The following is a 15,598-nucleotide window of genomic DNA, read 5'->3' on the forward strand; positions in this document are numbered from 1 at the left end:
GAATGGTGTGATTTTTTTTTTTTTTTGGCTGATGCTGCATAAGCTCATACACTTGCTTTCTTGCATCACATGCCACTACTACTACTACTTTAATTTCAATATTGTATTGTAACTTTTTTTTTATGTCAAAGACATAAGGTGATGCTTCAACTTTTCGGTGGGTTTCTATAATAAAGACAACTGATTTAAAATAAGTCTCGTAAAATTCAAATAAATTATATAAAGAGTATTATAAATCATTTCTGTAAGCATATTACTTTTATTATTATTCAGAAAATAATACTTACAAGAGCCTCCCCACCAGTAACACAATGATACAAATGAGGAAATTGGAAATATTTTGGATTTTCTTGAAGAAGCAATTGATACCCTGTTGATGGAGAACAAAATGTGGTAATTGGATATTTCTGAAGAGTCTAAAATGCAAAAAAGGAAAAAAAGAGCAAACTGTTCTTATTATGTCCTGGTAAGAGAATACTGCATTTAAAGTGTTATGCTTCTAAAATATTTGTAACACATAATACAGTAATACCCCGACTTACGCGAACTCGGAGTTACGCGGTTCTTGATTTTTTCGTTTGGCAACACTGCCGCCCACTATCTTCAAGGTCGTTTTTCGTATGTTATCGATATACAGTGCGACGGCGGAGAGTGAGAGTAAAAGATGAACAAAATTCAACTTTGCTGCGCATGAGCTGCACACATATACAAGAATTTGTATTCCAACTGTCATATTTATATGTGTGCGTTCAAATTCGTGCTCAACTTTTGTCGGAAATTACATCGTTTTCATGAGAGAAATGGATCGCGTTGGTCGAGCCATATACAGTCAGTCCTTGTATAACACGTGTTTACACTACATGAATTCGATCATACACTATTTATAAATATGGTATCGATATCTTATAATATAACACGAACCGAATTGGCTTATGCACGATTGGCCTTTGTGTTTACAAGAAATGGCAGTCAAATGCAGAATCACCCCAACCGAACGCAACACGATAGGAACGAAGAGAAGATTCTGAAAATGTATTTATGTTTTTTATATCAGTGAAGGGGAAACACATTTCACCATAATAACATAAAAACCAACACAATTCCAGTATGCAATTAGATCAAGTTTACTACCAGTTTATAACAGATTCCACTAGCAGAAACGCAACTGGATTTTTATTGTTTTATGGTAGTAACCCCTAGAAATGTGAGGTGTTAGTAGTGTATCTCTGCCATTATGGTGTTGTTTATTCAGTTGCTACATGTGTGCAGCTTTTTTTTATGCATATCAAGCGTGCCTCCTTGTTTTGTAATTGTGCTTTATTTCCTAAAAATGAGTAAAATACTTAAAAGGTGTGAAAAGGAAGCATACTGGTGAAGACACTGCAGATTCAGAGAGAAAAAGAAAAGCAATTATCAATAAACAGAGGGGGACTGAGTCAAAAATTCTTACCCGGGAAAATTTATAGTGGCCTCATACTATGGTTTATGGCCAAAATCACACCGGCCCACCGGGGTTTCCCCTGTAAGGCTTATGGCCAGTCCGCCTCTGTCTATAGATAAAAAATATGAAATTGTGAAACGCTTTGAGCGAAATGAAAGACCATGTGATATTGCACGTGCTACAGGCCTAAATGAGGCAACGGCGAAAAGCACATGACAATTGCTAACTTGACAGGTCTTAGCTCAATTGAAAAGGGCTTAAAAATTTTAGAAAACAGACTCCAACGAAGAACGCGTTATAGCTACAAAGCAAGGAATGAAAAAAATATTAGCTTGCTACGAAGAAATTCTGCGTGAAAAAAAGGCGCTGTGTCGTCAGACGAATTTGTTAGATTTTATGAAGCCATCGACATCGAAATAACTTTTTTACGTAACTCATTTATTTTTTTAATACATATTTTGTATTAATATGTATAAAGAACTGCAATTTTATTAATATTTTTCTTCTAAACTAGTGTTTTTGTTAGTCCTTGGTCCCAATTAAACAAAATTTATATGTATTTATATGCAAAGTTGTACCCCGACTTACACGAATTCGACTTAAGCGATTTTCGTCGGACCCACCTATCACGTAACTGCGGGGTATTACTGTAACTTGTATATAATACACATGATATTTAAATTGTACAGTAAGTCCCCAACATACATGAGAGATACGTTCCAGGACTTCTTACGTAAGTCGAGTTTTACATAACTCAGGAATGACTAATAAAATATCTCTGATATGTGAAAACCACATAATATCCTCAGAAGAATAAGAAAAAGACAGTTATATATTAATTATATATTTTTATATATTAATTATATATTAGTTAAATATATAGAAAAATAGTTATATATTTTTAATTGGTTCAATTAAAAACTATCTGGGGAGAACAGTGAAGTAGCCAGAGTGGCACATAAGAAAACATAAAAGAATGAACAATGCATGTTATTGTACTGTAAAAACTGATATGTATTTTGTTGCCTTGGTTATTATAGTTGGCTGCATTGGTGCCAATCCCTTCACTGCTTCTTGTATTCTGTCTTTGTCCTTTATTATTGTGTTCACCATTAACACTGCAAAATCTGAATTCTGTGCGATACTTGGTAATGTTTGACCATTTTCGTACATCCTTATTTTAATTTTCTGATCCAAATCGATCGCTTTCCTTTTCTTGATAGATTTACTAGTAACACTGTCACTTATTCTCTTAGTCGGCACCATGATAATGGTCAAAATGAAATTTTCTGTAAAGAACTTCACAGGGTTTAGGCAGAAATACACTAACATAAATAAATTTTCAGAATCTTCTCTTCATTCCTATTTTTTAAGTTTGTTACTCCGTATCTCACTTGTGTAATTTGTGCATGCCATGTTCATCGTTATCGATTGCTTATCAATTTTTGTTTACTGTTTTAAATTTTACAATCCTAAAAAAAAAAATTTGAGTGAAAAAAAAAATTACTTAAGTCTGAAGTTAAGTAACTCGGGCTTACGTAAGTCGGGGACTTACTGTATATGGTTACATCATATTTAAACCATATAATCTATAAATTTAACTTTGATTTATATACACCATTTATTTTATGGAACTAGCATTCAATAATTTTGTAGTTAACAAGAACTACTGTTTTATTTTCCTCACAAGAGAAACAGTTGAACTTTTATTTCACTTTGTAAATGACATTTCTAATTTTTGCAACTCTCAAGAGCATATATTTTTGTGGTATAAACTCCTAACCCTTGAACAGGTGCAGCTAGCCCATCATCACAGTGGGGAATGCCTTTTGTTGGCAAGAAATAATACAAAATTATTCACTTTTTAATACCACCCTACATTTTTAATCCATCATGAACATACCTGTGAACAATCTATTTTTAATACTGAAAATGTATAGAAGTGGACAAAACAATGGAAATACCTGAGATAGGAGTTGCAGGTATGCACTAATATGGTGTTGGGCCACCTTTGGTTTTAAAACAGCTTGTATTCTTGTGGAATAGGTTCAAATAAATCTTGAAATGGCTTATGAGGAATACTAGACCATTTCAAGCTCCATGAGTGGTGAAGGAGAAAACCTGCTTCTCACTTGCCTCTCTAAATATCCCCACAGTGGCTCAATAATGTTTAAGTCTGGTGATTGTGCTCCAATACACACAGTCAGATTTGACCAATCTTGGTCAAATCTGGCTGTGTGTATTGGAGCATTGGAAACAATGTTTGCACCATGAGATGAACCTGATCATCAGAATATCAATGGTGGCAGTAATTTGACCATTCAGGGATTTTAGAGGACCTAAAGAATACCAAGGTATTACTGCTCAAACCATTGTCAATCTTCCTCCATGTTTCAGAGTTGGTACAAGACAGACAGGATGATGCGATTCTTTTGGCATTAGACAAACATGACCTCTCCTTGATATTGGAAAAATGTCCATCTGAAATAATCCATCTGAAAATGTGACATTTCCAATCATCATCCAGTTTTTGTGCTTCTTACACTATTATGTCCTTTTTCTAGTTTTACCATCAGCAAAAAGTGGTTTGGCAATAGCAGCTCTGCCATACATTGCACTTTATGAAGTTCTCACCAAACTGGTTCAATAGAAACTGGATTGTTGAGACTCACATTTTTTAACTTCTCCACTGATTTTTCAGGAAGTAGTTTTGTTTTCAGGCTACAATCCTTTTCAGTGTCTGGCAGTCTCTTTTGGTTAACTTCGATTTTCTAACACAATTTGTCCTATGAGGTTTTGTTGTTCTCATTCTTGGTGAATGCAGACATTCCTTTTGATACACTAAACAAATCAATAGTTCTAGTTCCCAATGCCCCTGAAAACCATTAGCATTAGCAAAGGAACATGATGCAAGAAAGCAAGCTTATATAGTATCAGCCAAAAAAACACCCTTATTTTACTCATCCACTCACTCCAAATGTTTATCAATTTCTGCCTTGAATCTATTTAAGCTATCAACTTCTACAACAACAGATAGAAGTTTGTTCAAGCAATCACCCACCCGCTGGCTAAAGGCAAACTTCTGCACATCTATGCTACAACTGTCTTTCCTCAATTTGAATTTATGCCCTCTTAGGCAATTATTCTGAGCAAGAGGAAGAATCCCATCAGCATTGAGAATGCTCAAACCATTCATGGCTTTATACACCTCAATCATATCACCTCGCAGGTCTCTAGTCTCCAGACATGTAATTTGCAAAACTTAAGCCTTTCTTCGTAAGAGCACCCCTTTGTTCCATTCACTAATCTTGTTGCCCTTCTCTGTACTCGTTCCAGCAGCTCTACATCCTTCTTGAAATGAGGCCTCCAGACCTGTATACAGTACTCTAGGTGTGGCCTGACCATTGCCTTATACAATGGAATAATCACCTCCTTATCCCTGCTGGAAAAATTCCTGTATATCATTGACAATACTCCATGAGCTACTCTTGCAGCCTGTCTGCACTGCTCAGAGAACTTCATATCTGCCTGCACAACCACCCCCAAGTCCCTTTCATTCTCTACCACTGTCAGTGTAGTACCACAGAGTTGATACGTTGCTCCGGGGTTGCTGTTTCCCATGTGTAGTACTTTACATTTGTCAATGTTAAACTTCATTTGCCACCTCTCAGCCCATCTGCTCAACCTTTCCAGATCCTGTTGCAGCAGCATAGTGTCAGTAGTGTCCTTGACAACCCTGCCAACCTTTGTATCGTCTGCAAACTTGGACATTAAGCTTGATATACCATCATCAATATCATTTATAAATACAGAAAACAATAATGGACCCAAGGTATAATCTTGTACAAAGGTATAATCACCTCCACATGGAGGTGATTATACCTTTGTACAAGGCAATGGTCAGGCCATACCTTGAGTACTGTGTACAGGTCTGGAAGTCTCATTTTAGGAAGGACGTAGAGTTGCTAAAACAAGAACAGATAAGGGCAACAAGATTAGTGAGAGGAACAAAGGGGTTCTCTTACCAGGAGAGGCTTAAATTCTGTAAGCTGCAGCATCTGGAGACTAGGCACCTGCAAGGTGATCTGATTGAGGTGTACAAGGCCTTGAATGGTTTGAGCAGACTCAATGCTGATGGGATACTTCCACTTGCTGAGATTAAGAACCTGATGGGGCATAGATTCAAATTGAAGAAAGACAATTGTAGAATAGATGTGCAGAAGTTTGCCTTTAGCCAGCAGGATAGTTGAATGCTGGAACAGACTTCCATTTGTTGTTGTGGAAGTTGACAGCTTAAATAAATTTAAGGCTGAACTAAACAAACATTTTAAGTGACCGTATGAGTGAAATGGAAAGTTTTGATTTTTTTTGGCTGATGCTCTATAAGCTTGCTTTCTTGCATCATATGCTTCAACTAATGCTAAAGAATGACCAAGGAAGCTTTTTTTTTATGCTTCTTTGGCAAATCTAAAAGAGTCCATTTCTTTGCATCACTGATCATTCTAATACTACTAATCTAAAATTACACCAAGAGAAAAGGGTTTATCTGCTGTATCACCTTCAAACAGATAATCCCTTTTCTTTTAGTGCCCAATACTTTTGGTAACATAATCCATTAGTCCAGTTAAATCTAGATACATAAAACTTAGGGTTAAACTTGTCTGCACTTCCCTTCAGACACAATAAAAGGGAGTATACAATGAGAGCTTTGTCAATCAATTCAACACAGGAAATATTGTGCAAGGCTCATGAGGTAGAATTTTTCTCAACATAACCTGTGCTTGTTAACAGGAGCGAATGCTTTATAGAGAAGGGACACCCTTAAATAGAAAGATGCAAGATATTTGCTGATGGCATCAGTGTTAGGTGGATTGAAAAACTACTAGCTTGGGGGAAACAGAGACTAACAGATTAACAATAGCCACAGGCAGAGGTGAAATTGATTCTTGCACTACTGCTATTGGAATGATTAGCAGCCTTGAAAGCAAAGTGCTGAGGATTTCAAATACTGCTGGGGGGGGGTGTCATGAAACAAGTAAATACACGAGCTGGGTTAGGATAACTAAGAGTAAAGACAGGTGCATGCTACTTGAATGTACACCAATACTAGTAGTATAGTAAATAATTTAAAGTGATGGTCAAAATATCAAATGCAGACATTGTTGGGATTTCGGAGACGTAGAATCACCCAGATATAAGGGATGCAGAATTTTAATATGGGGCATACATTGTACACAGGATGGACAGTGATAATAGGATGAGAGGGAGGGGTTATGCTCTTAGTTAAGAAGCACATAAAATCTAAGGCAGTGCATTCAGTCGACATGGGTGAGCAGTGCAATGTTGAGTCAGTTTGGCATGACATAAGCACTAGGAAAGCAAAAATGAGAACAGGAGTGTGTTATAGGTAGGGCTTACAATTCTGAGATTCTGGGATCCCAGTCATTTTTTTCTGGTATTCAAATCCTGGTATTGATAGAAAAATACAAGTTTTTCGGTACTCATTTAAAAAAATAATTATCCATGATTTATTCACATAAAGGTTATAAAATCGACAACAATAAATCATTAATACTGCTCAATTTGCAAATGAGGGATTGTTATACCAATACAAATGCAATGGAAACCTGAAAACGTCATTAAACTGTAAAACATAAAATCTTACAAATATATTTCTTTTAGTAAGTATAGAGTGTGTGTGTGTGTGTGTGTGTGTGTGTGTGTGTGTGTGTGTGTGTGTGTGTGTGTGTGTGTGTGTGTGTGTGTGTGTGTGTGTGTGTGTGTGTGTGTGTGTGTAAGTAAAGAGTAAAGCACTTAATGAATAACAAAAACATCATTACAGAAATATTTCCTTTAGTGGCAGTACACCTGGTAGTGCAATTAAGGAATATGGTGAACAATGGTATGGCAAGTGTGGAAGGGTTAAAATTAAAAGCTTCTGAACTATAGTTTAATCCCTCTATTACACCACTACTTGAGGATGCAGCATTTTGGATTTTGGATGTGCATTTTGGAAAGGGTGTCAGTACGGAGCAGTTCAAAGGTATTGTGAACAGGTGATCTTGAAGTAAAAGATGAAAGCGTTTTATTGTGTTGGAAAAATATTCTGTTCTTCCCACCAAAGGAAGAAGAGTGAGTTTAAAGAATAATACCATGATTGGGTCAGGTTTAAATTAGATAGGGAGAGATACGTAAATGCGTGCAAACCCCCTCTGGGGTTTGCACATAAGCTTGCATATAAAAATGTAGTACAAAGGGCAATTGTAACTTGCAATCAATTCAATAAATAAATAAATGAGAAGAAAATAAATAAGGTGCTCGCACCTTATTTATTTCCTTCAGTTTGGGTCCAGTTCTGGGTGCTTCCAGCTATATAGTGAAGGGTTCCACCGGCATGTTTCTGTGCTAGAAGTTAATCTGGAAATTGAATAACAAGCCAGTCAGATAGTGCCCTGGCTTCTTCTTCTACTGTTGTGGCAATTTCCTTCAGTATTAACAGAGAACTCTTCTCGAAATCCCGAAATAAGACAGTATTGTAAGAGCTATACAGCAGAGATGAAGAGTTAAACTAAGAGAGAGAGAGAGAGAGAGAGAGAGAGAGAGAGAGAGAGAGAGAGAGAGAGATCATTGCACTCCATGGAAGGAATCCCACCGTGAAAGAGAAGGAAGGTAAGTCCTCTGAACTGTGTTGTTTTGGAAATGATACTTAGATAAAGTGGGAGATTATTTTAGAGTAAGGTTGAAGTTGAAGAAACATGAGAAATAAGGAAATGTTTAGTATTGAGTTGGTTTATTGGTTGAAGTTGTAAAGAAAATTGATATTGCTAAATTAAGAGAGATTACATGGAATTGTTAGCATTAAGTTAGTGACTTATGGATTGCTGTTGTGAAAAGAATTGATATTGGTGATTAAGAGAAATATGAGGAAGTAATTTAGAGAAATACGAGGAAGTAATTTAGAGAAATATGAGGAAGTGATTAAGATTGAATTAGTTTAGTGTTTGAAGCTGTAGAGAGAGTTAAGATTATTAATTGAGAGAAATTTTATGGAAATGATAGCATGTATTAACAGATTAAATGATAAAAATGAATATATTAGATGTAAATGAACACCAGTTATGTATTGTAAGTATATTTGTATGATAAATGACTTTTGTTTTATATTTGTGTCATTGCTCTCAAGAAACTGATAGCTCACATATAATATATATACGATATATAATATATATACTTGTGTAATCGTGAATATCTCTCAGCTCCTGGAAACTCATTTTTTAACGCAGTCGGGTAGCTTGTGGAGCTTAGTGCTTGAGGGGAGCTGCTGCTGTACGAAAATCATAACAATGGCCACTGATGGCAATACTAAGGTACAGGGAAATAAAAGTTAATAAATAACACCCCCCCCCCCCCCCCACAACTTAGATTTGGTTTCCTCACCAAGCTTAACCATCAGTCCCTTTCTTTCGTTAATACAGATATAGTGCCATAAAAAGTCAAAAAGGAAATATTTTTTATTTTTGATAAAAAGGAAATAAGATTTTTTGATGAGGGATAAGGGGGGGAGAGGTTAAACTGCAACTAGTCTACGACTATCTCAGTACAAAGCACCAACCAGCACAGAATCCAAAAGGACATTTTCTGCCACTAATTAAATATGTACCAAAATCCAAAATTTGATCCAGTTTAAATGATAACGCTATTGAGTTTCTTAAGAGCTCACTTTATTCAGACAGGTAGTGTGGATGCTCATTTTTTTGTTTTTAGAATAACTGTATGTTTAATAATTTTTTCTAGAATATTTATTATTGTAATAAAAGTTTGATTTAAAATGTGAATTCAAGCAATTACTCGTTTTTTCCTTACTTTATTGCACCTAATTGTCAAAATTTATTGCAAAAAAATGTTTTTTTGGAATACCGGTATCCCGGTTTCATAAATGAAAAATACAGAAATACTCATATTAAGATTTTGACCGGTATTGTGAGCCCTAGTTATAGGCCTAATGACTCTGATGAGTAGAATGAACAGCTGTACATAGAAATAGAGTGGGCCAGTAAATCAGAAAGTTTTATAACAGGGAATTTAACTTTCAAGATATTGACTGGAACTTGTGACTTGCTCATTTAAACATTAGCAAGAATTTTGTGGATGTACTGGATGACTGTTTTCTACAGCAGCAAGTTAGACAGCCAACAAGAGGGAGTAATACTCTTCATCTGATTACCACCAGTGATTATTCTTGCATTAAGAATCTGCAGATAAAAGACTACTAGGTGGCAGTAATCACAATGTATTTATTCCAAGTTGGGTGAATAATGAAGTCGTTAGATTACTTGAGCAGAAAAAGACGTCATGGAAAAGTTACAAAGCAATAAAAAGTACTGAAACCTATAACAGCTACAAATTGATTTGTAACAGTGCCACAGAAAAGGTTAGGCTGGCAAAGGCACATTATGAGAAATCGCAGGCAAAGAAGGGGGATAAGGAATTCTTCACATATATAAATGCAAAGAAGAGAAGGACAAACCAGATCAGACCCTTATGTAATGGAAGTGGGATAGTATTAGATACCCAGCTGAAGTTGCAGATGAACTCAACAGTTACTTTGCATCGATATTCGCAGAAGAAAAAAACTTACTGGAATAAGTTAACTACATGGGTGGTAGAGGCTGACAGTTTGGGGAAATTCAAAGGTCAACTAGATATGTTGTTGTCATTTGGTTTTTTTGGAGCATTAGCAACTAAGGCCATATTGCTCCGGGATATGCTGTGGTCATTCCCTGAACTTTCCGCATCCTCCGTATTTGGTGGTGATGGGCTCGAACCCCGGTCTAATCAAGAAGCATGTGCTATGCACTGCTGCTCCTTCCCACCTGGCTACAGAGGCACCTGTCAACTAGATAATTACCCATGGTAGGAGGGAAATACATAGGTTGTCTATTATTATTCTTTTATTATTATTATTTTATTTATTTTTTATTTTTATACTTACTATTTTATTTATTTTTTGTTATTTTATTTTACTGTTATTTATTATTTATTTATTTTTTTTTTGGCTGGTGCAGCATAAGCCATAGGCTTCCTTGCACCATGTGACCATTGCTAATACTAATGTAATTACCATCAGTTTTTGATAGGGAAGAGTTTTTGCTTTCACAAAGGAGACTACAGTAGTCTCTCACAGTTTTTAAATTCTATACAGTAAAACCAACTAATATTGTTACCAACAACAAATTCTAAATGGAAAGCATTCAGGAAAATAATCACAGAAGCTACATGGATTTTCATTCCGACTAAGAAATACAGTTGAAGGCTTAGAACTAAATGAATGTCAGATAAACTATTGAGACATGCGCAGAGAAGAAAAAATGCATAGATGCTTAAAAATTATCAGGTGATGATAAAGAAGCCTATGGTAGATATAAACTGCAATCAAGTAACAAAGGTGGCTAGGAAAGCCAAGACAGATTATGAGAGGTCGCTTGCAAAGCAGCAATGACTTTTCTTATATTAACAATAGAAGGAAGGAGCTGAATCATATTGGTCCACTTGATGTTGATGATCCTGCTCAGGATGCTGACAGGCTGACTAAGTATTTTGCATCTACATTCACACATGAGAATTCTTTAGGGGGGGGAGAGAGAGAGAGAGAGAGAGAGAGAAGCAAGAAGTTTATCAAACTCAAACAGGCAGCAAAATGATTTTCTGATAACAGAGAGGAAAGTGAAAGAGAAATTGTTGAAGTTAAACATAAAAAAGGACCTGGGATGGATGGGATCTATCCAATTATATTAAAGGAGGCAGCAAAGGAGGTAAGCAAACACTTAACCATGGAGTGGAGATGTGTGAATGTATTCACAAAGGAGGATTAAAGGGTGACATGAGTAAATAGCAACCTGTTAGGTTAACTTCTGTTCCAAAGAAAATAATGGAGTCATTGATTAAAGAAATAATATAGGACACAGGATTGCAGTAATGCTTCTGTCAAAGCATGGGTTTGTTAAGAGGAAATCTTGTCTGACCAACTTGATTGGATATTATGATGCTGTCATAAAGGAACCGGATGCAAAAAAATAATTTTAGGAAAGCTTTTGATAGTGGTGCACATAAAAGACTGCTATGGATAAAAAGATGATTGAGAGAGAGAGAGCTATTATTGATGAACACTGCTTTTTGTGGACTAATCATTAGTGGAGTCCCACAGGGTTCGGTTCTTGGCCCATTTTCTGTATTTATTAATGATATTGATGACGGTATTAAGTTAACATTAGCATTAGTTGAGGCATATGATGCAAGGAAGCAAAATTATAGAGCATCAGCTAGCATTAAGGTTAAGTTACTGCTATGAATGAAGGGATGGTTGAGTGGGAGAAGATAGAGAGAGTGGTTATTAACAGACACTGCTCTCCATGGATTGACGTTATTAGTGGAGTAAATCTAGGGTTCAGGGCCGCCTCCATAGCCAGGTGGGCAGGAGCAGCAGTGCGTACGGAGGATGTGGAAAGGTCAGGGAATGACCACCGCATATCCCCTGAGCAATATGGCCTTAGTTGCTAATGCTCCTAAAAACCAAATAACAACAACTAGGGTTCAGTGCTGAGCCCATTGTTTTCTGCATGTATTGTTGTTTACTGTATGTACCCATGTTGTTTTCTGTATTTATTAATGATACTGATGAAGATATATGTCAGTCTTAATGTCTAAATTTGCACATGTTACAAAGGTTGGTTAGGTAGTTAATGATAGTAATCAAGATATGATACTGCAAAAATGTTTAGAAAAATTAAGCAGATGGATTGAGAAATGGCAGTCGAAGGTCAACATTGACAAATACAAGGTACTGAAAATAGGTAAAAGTAATCTCAAATTAACACACCAAGTGTGTGTGCGTGTGTGTGGTACTACACTCAGGATAGTGGTGGAAAATGAAAAAGACCTCAGGATAATTGCGCAGTCAGAAATGAAGTTCTCTGAGCAATGCAGACAAGCTGCCAGGACAGCTCATGGGGTTTTTTGTCAATGATATACAGAAACTTTGCTAGCAGGGATGAGGTGATTACCTCATCATACAAGGCAATGTTTAGGCGACATCTCAAATACTACATACAAGTCTTGATATCATTTTAGAAAATATATAATCTGCAAATTGCAGCATCTAGAAACTAGGCATCTGCAAGGTGATGATTGAGGTTTTTAAGGCTTTGAATGGATTGAGCAAGCTCAATGTTAATAGCATACTTGCTCAGACTACACATGAGGGGACATAAATTCAAATTGAGTAAGGATATTTGCAGGACAGATGAGGTTTCCCTTCAGTAAGCAGGTGGTTGATTGTTTATCATCATCATCATCATCATCATCAGCCATTTTCAATCCACTGCAGGATGAGGGCCTCTCCAGCAACTTCCCAGTTCCTTCTGTTTTGAGCACTGGCCATCCATTTACTACCCACAAACTCATGAATTTCATCTATCCATCTCCGCCTTTGTCTTCCAGGTTTTCTTCTAGCTCCTCTTGGGTACCATTCTGTTATTTTCTTAGTCCATCTGTCATCATGTCTTCGAGCTATGTGTCCTGCACAAGACCATTTTAGTTCTTTAGTTTTGATAAGAATGTCCTTTACTTGAGTTTGCTGCCTAATCCATATGTTTCTCTTCTTATCTAACAGTCTGATTCCCAATATAATTCGTTCCATTCTTCGCTGTGTAGTTCTTAGCTTCTCTTCCATTCTTTTGGTGAGTGCCCAAGTTTCACTTCCATAAGTCATGGTGGGGAGTACACATTGATTCATTATTTTACATTTCAGACAAACTGGGATGTGACTCTTCAGTATGTGACTATATTTCCTGAATGCTATCCATCCAAAATTTATTCTTCTCTTGACTTCCAGCCATTTATCATTATTACAGCTAATAACTTGTCCCAGATAAGTATATGACTCCACCTTTTCAATTACTGCTCCTTCAATCATTATTTCCCTTTCCGTGGCATACTTGTTCATCATTACTTTTGTTTTAGCCATATTCATCTTTAGTCCAAAATCCTTACTAACTGTGCATAACTGATTAAGATTTTCCTCTAATTCTTTGGGATCGTGGCTTATGACCACAATGTCATCTGCAAATCGTAAATGGTTTAGGTACTCTCCGTTCACATTGACTCCTTTCTGCGACCAGTCTAATCTTCTGAAAGCTTCCTCAAGGGCAGCAGTAAACAGCTTCGGAGATATTGTGTCTCCTTGTCGAACTCCTTTCTCGATTTTAAATTTGCTACTGTCTTTGTCTAGTCTAATAAAGGATGTAGCACTCTCATATATTTTCTTCAAAATCATAACATATGGAGTATCTATGTCTTGTCTTTCCAGTGCCTTATGCTGTATGGAGTCAAATGCCTTTTCATAATCCACAAATGCCAGGCATAATGGTGTTTTATATTCATTTGCTTTCTCCATTAGCTGTGATATTACATGAAGGTGATCCATAGTTGAGAATCCTGTCCTAAAGCCAGCTTGCTCTTTCGGTTGATTCTCATCAAGTATTCTTTCTAATCTGTTAGTAATGACCCTTGTGAACAACTTGTAGATGTGGGATAGCAAGCTAATTGGTCTATAATTTCCAATTTCTGATTTATCTCCTTTCTTATGCAGCAAAACTATGATTGCATTATTCCACTGCTTAGGCATCACACCTTTTCTAATGCATTTTGTGAAGAGCCTTGCCAGTTTTTGTGCTATGTCTCTTCCTCCCAATTTTAACAACTCTACAGTAACTTCATCTTCCCCCGGGGCTTTCCGATTCTTCATTTTCTTCAATGCATGTTCTACCTCATCAGGAAGAATATCGGGTATGTCGTATGTGTTGCTACTTTGCAATCCATCTTCCCCACTGCTGGTATCATTCCCTCGCTCCTTGTATAATTCTCTATAGTAGTCTTCTGCTATTTAAATTATGCCTTCTCTGCTGTTTATAAGTACACCATCGCTATTCTTCAGTTTCAGTATCATTTGTCTTTCTGTATTACTGCTCATGGCTGCTGATTTAAATCCTTTGTTTTCCCTTAATGCTTGTTCTACTTTTCTTGTGTTAAATCTTCTTATGTCCTCTCTGAGTCTCTTTCTAATGGCTTTGCATAACTCAGTATACTCAATTTTCTCCCTGTCAGTGTTTTTCTTGCTCTTCATTTGTCGTCTTTGGTTCATCATGGCAAGTGTTTCTTGACTAATTTTTTCTTCTTTGGATTTCTTTTTCCCTATAGGTTTCTTGGGCTTTATCACTTTCAGAAAGTTGTAATATTCCTCGTCGATATCTTGGTCCTGAGCAGTCTGCAGAAGCTCAAACTTGTTCTTAAGTTCCAGTACATACTGCTTTTTCTCCTCCTCTGTTATTTCAAAGACCTTTGTATTATTTACTCGAGTCAGTTTTTTTCCTTTCCTACATCTATATCAAGTGTACATCTTACCATTCTGTGATCACTTCCAACATTTACCTTATTCAGGACGGTAACATCATTCACAATATATCTTCTGTTAGTGAGGATGAAGTCGATTTCATTAGTTGTTAATCCATTTGGACTATTCCATGTCCACTTTCTGTTCACCCTTTTCTTGAAAAAAGTGTTCATTACTGACATTCCTTGAGATTCTGCAAATTCCACAAGTCTTTCACCTCTTTTATTTCTTTCACCAATTCCAAAATTTCCTATAGTTCCTCTTTCTGCACTGTTTTGCCTTTTTCCAGCCTTAGCATTGAAGTCTCCCATAATAATAGTGTAGTGGGTTTTCTGCTCATCTAGAAGACTCTCAATTTCAGTGTACATTTCTTCAACCTCTTCATCATCATGACTCGATGTTGGTGCATAAATCATTATAATCTTTAGCTTGTACCTCTTAGAAATCTTGAGTATTAGTCTTGACACCCTTGGTGATGTACTTTTGAATTCCAAAATGTTGTTTTGGTTGTTTTGATTTTGATTCAAACTGTTGTTTAGGAAGTTGGTAGTTTGAATAAATTCAAGGAAGAATAAGACAATTAATGATGCTTTATAAGCTTGCTGTCTTGCATCATATGCCACTATTAATACTAATGGGTGCAGCATGTCAAATATGCTGCCACGAAGGAATTTTGTGGATATGCTAATAGGAGGAGATTCTAGTTCTGC

General features: G+C 36.4%; 1 protein-coding gene across 2 annotated transcripts in view; it reads right to left on the reverse strand.

The window, feature by feature from the left end:
- LOC150076434 (acyl-coenzyme A synthetase ACSM3, mitochondrial-like) overlaps positions 1-15,598 on the reverse strand; it is a 336,253-nt gene that overhangs the window by 94,377 nt on the left and 226,278 nt on the right. For both annotated transcript variants that reach the window (XM_090387091.1, XM_090387090.1), the window contains exon 9: positions 288-416. In XM_090387091.1, the coding sequence (XP_090243217.1) occupies positions 288-416 (129 nt within the window). The remainder of the gene's footprint in view (positions 1-287; positions 417-15,598) is intronic.

The sequence above is a fragment of the Mastigoproctus giganteus genome, chromosome 13 (genome assembly GCF_048544385.1).
Source record: "Mastigoproctus giganteus isolate SK-2022 chromosome 13, ASM4854438v1, whole genome shotgun sequence".
In the NCBI taxonomy this organism is placed as follows: Eukaryota; Metazoa; Arthropoda; class Arachnida; order Uropygi; family Thelyphonidae; genus Mastigoproctus; species Mastigoproctus giganteus.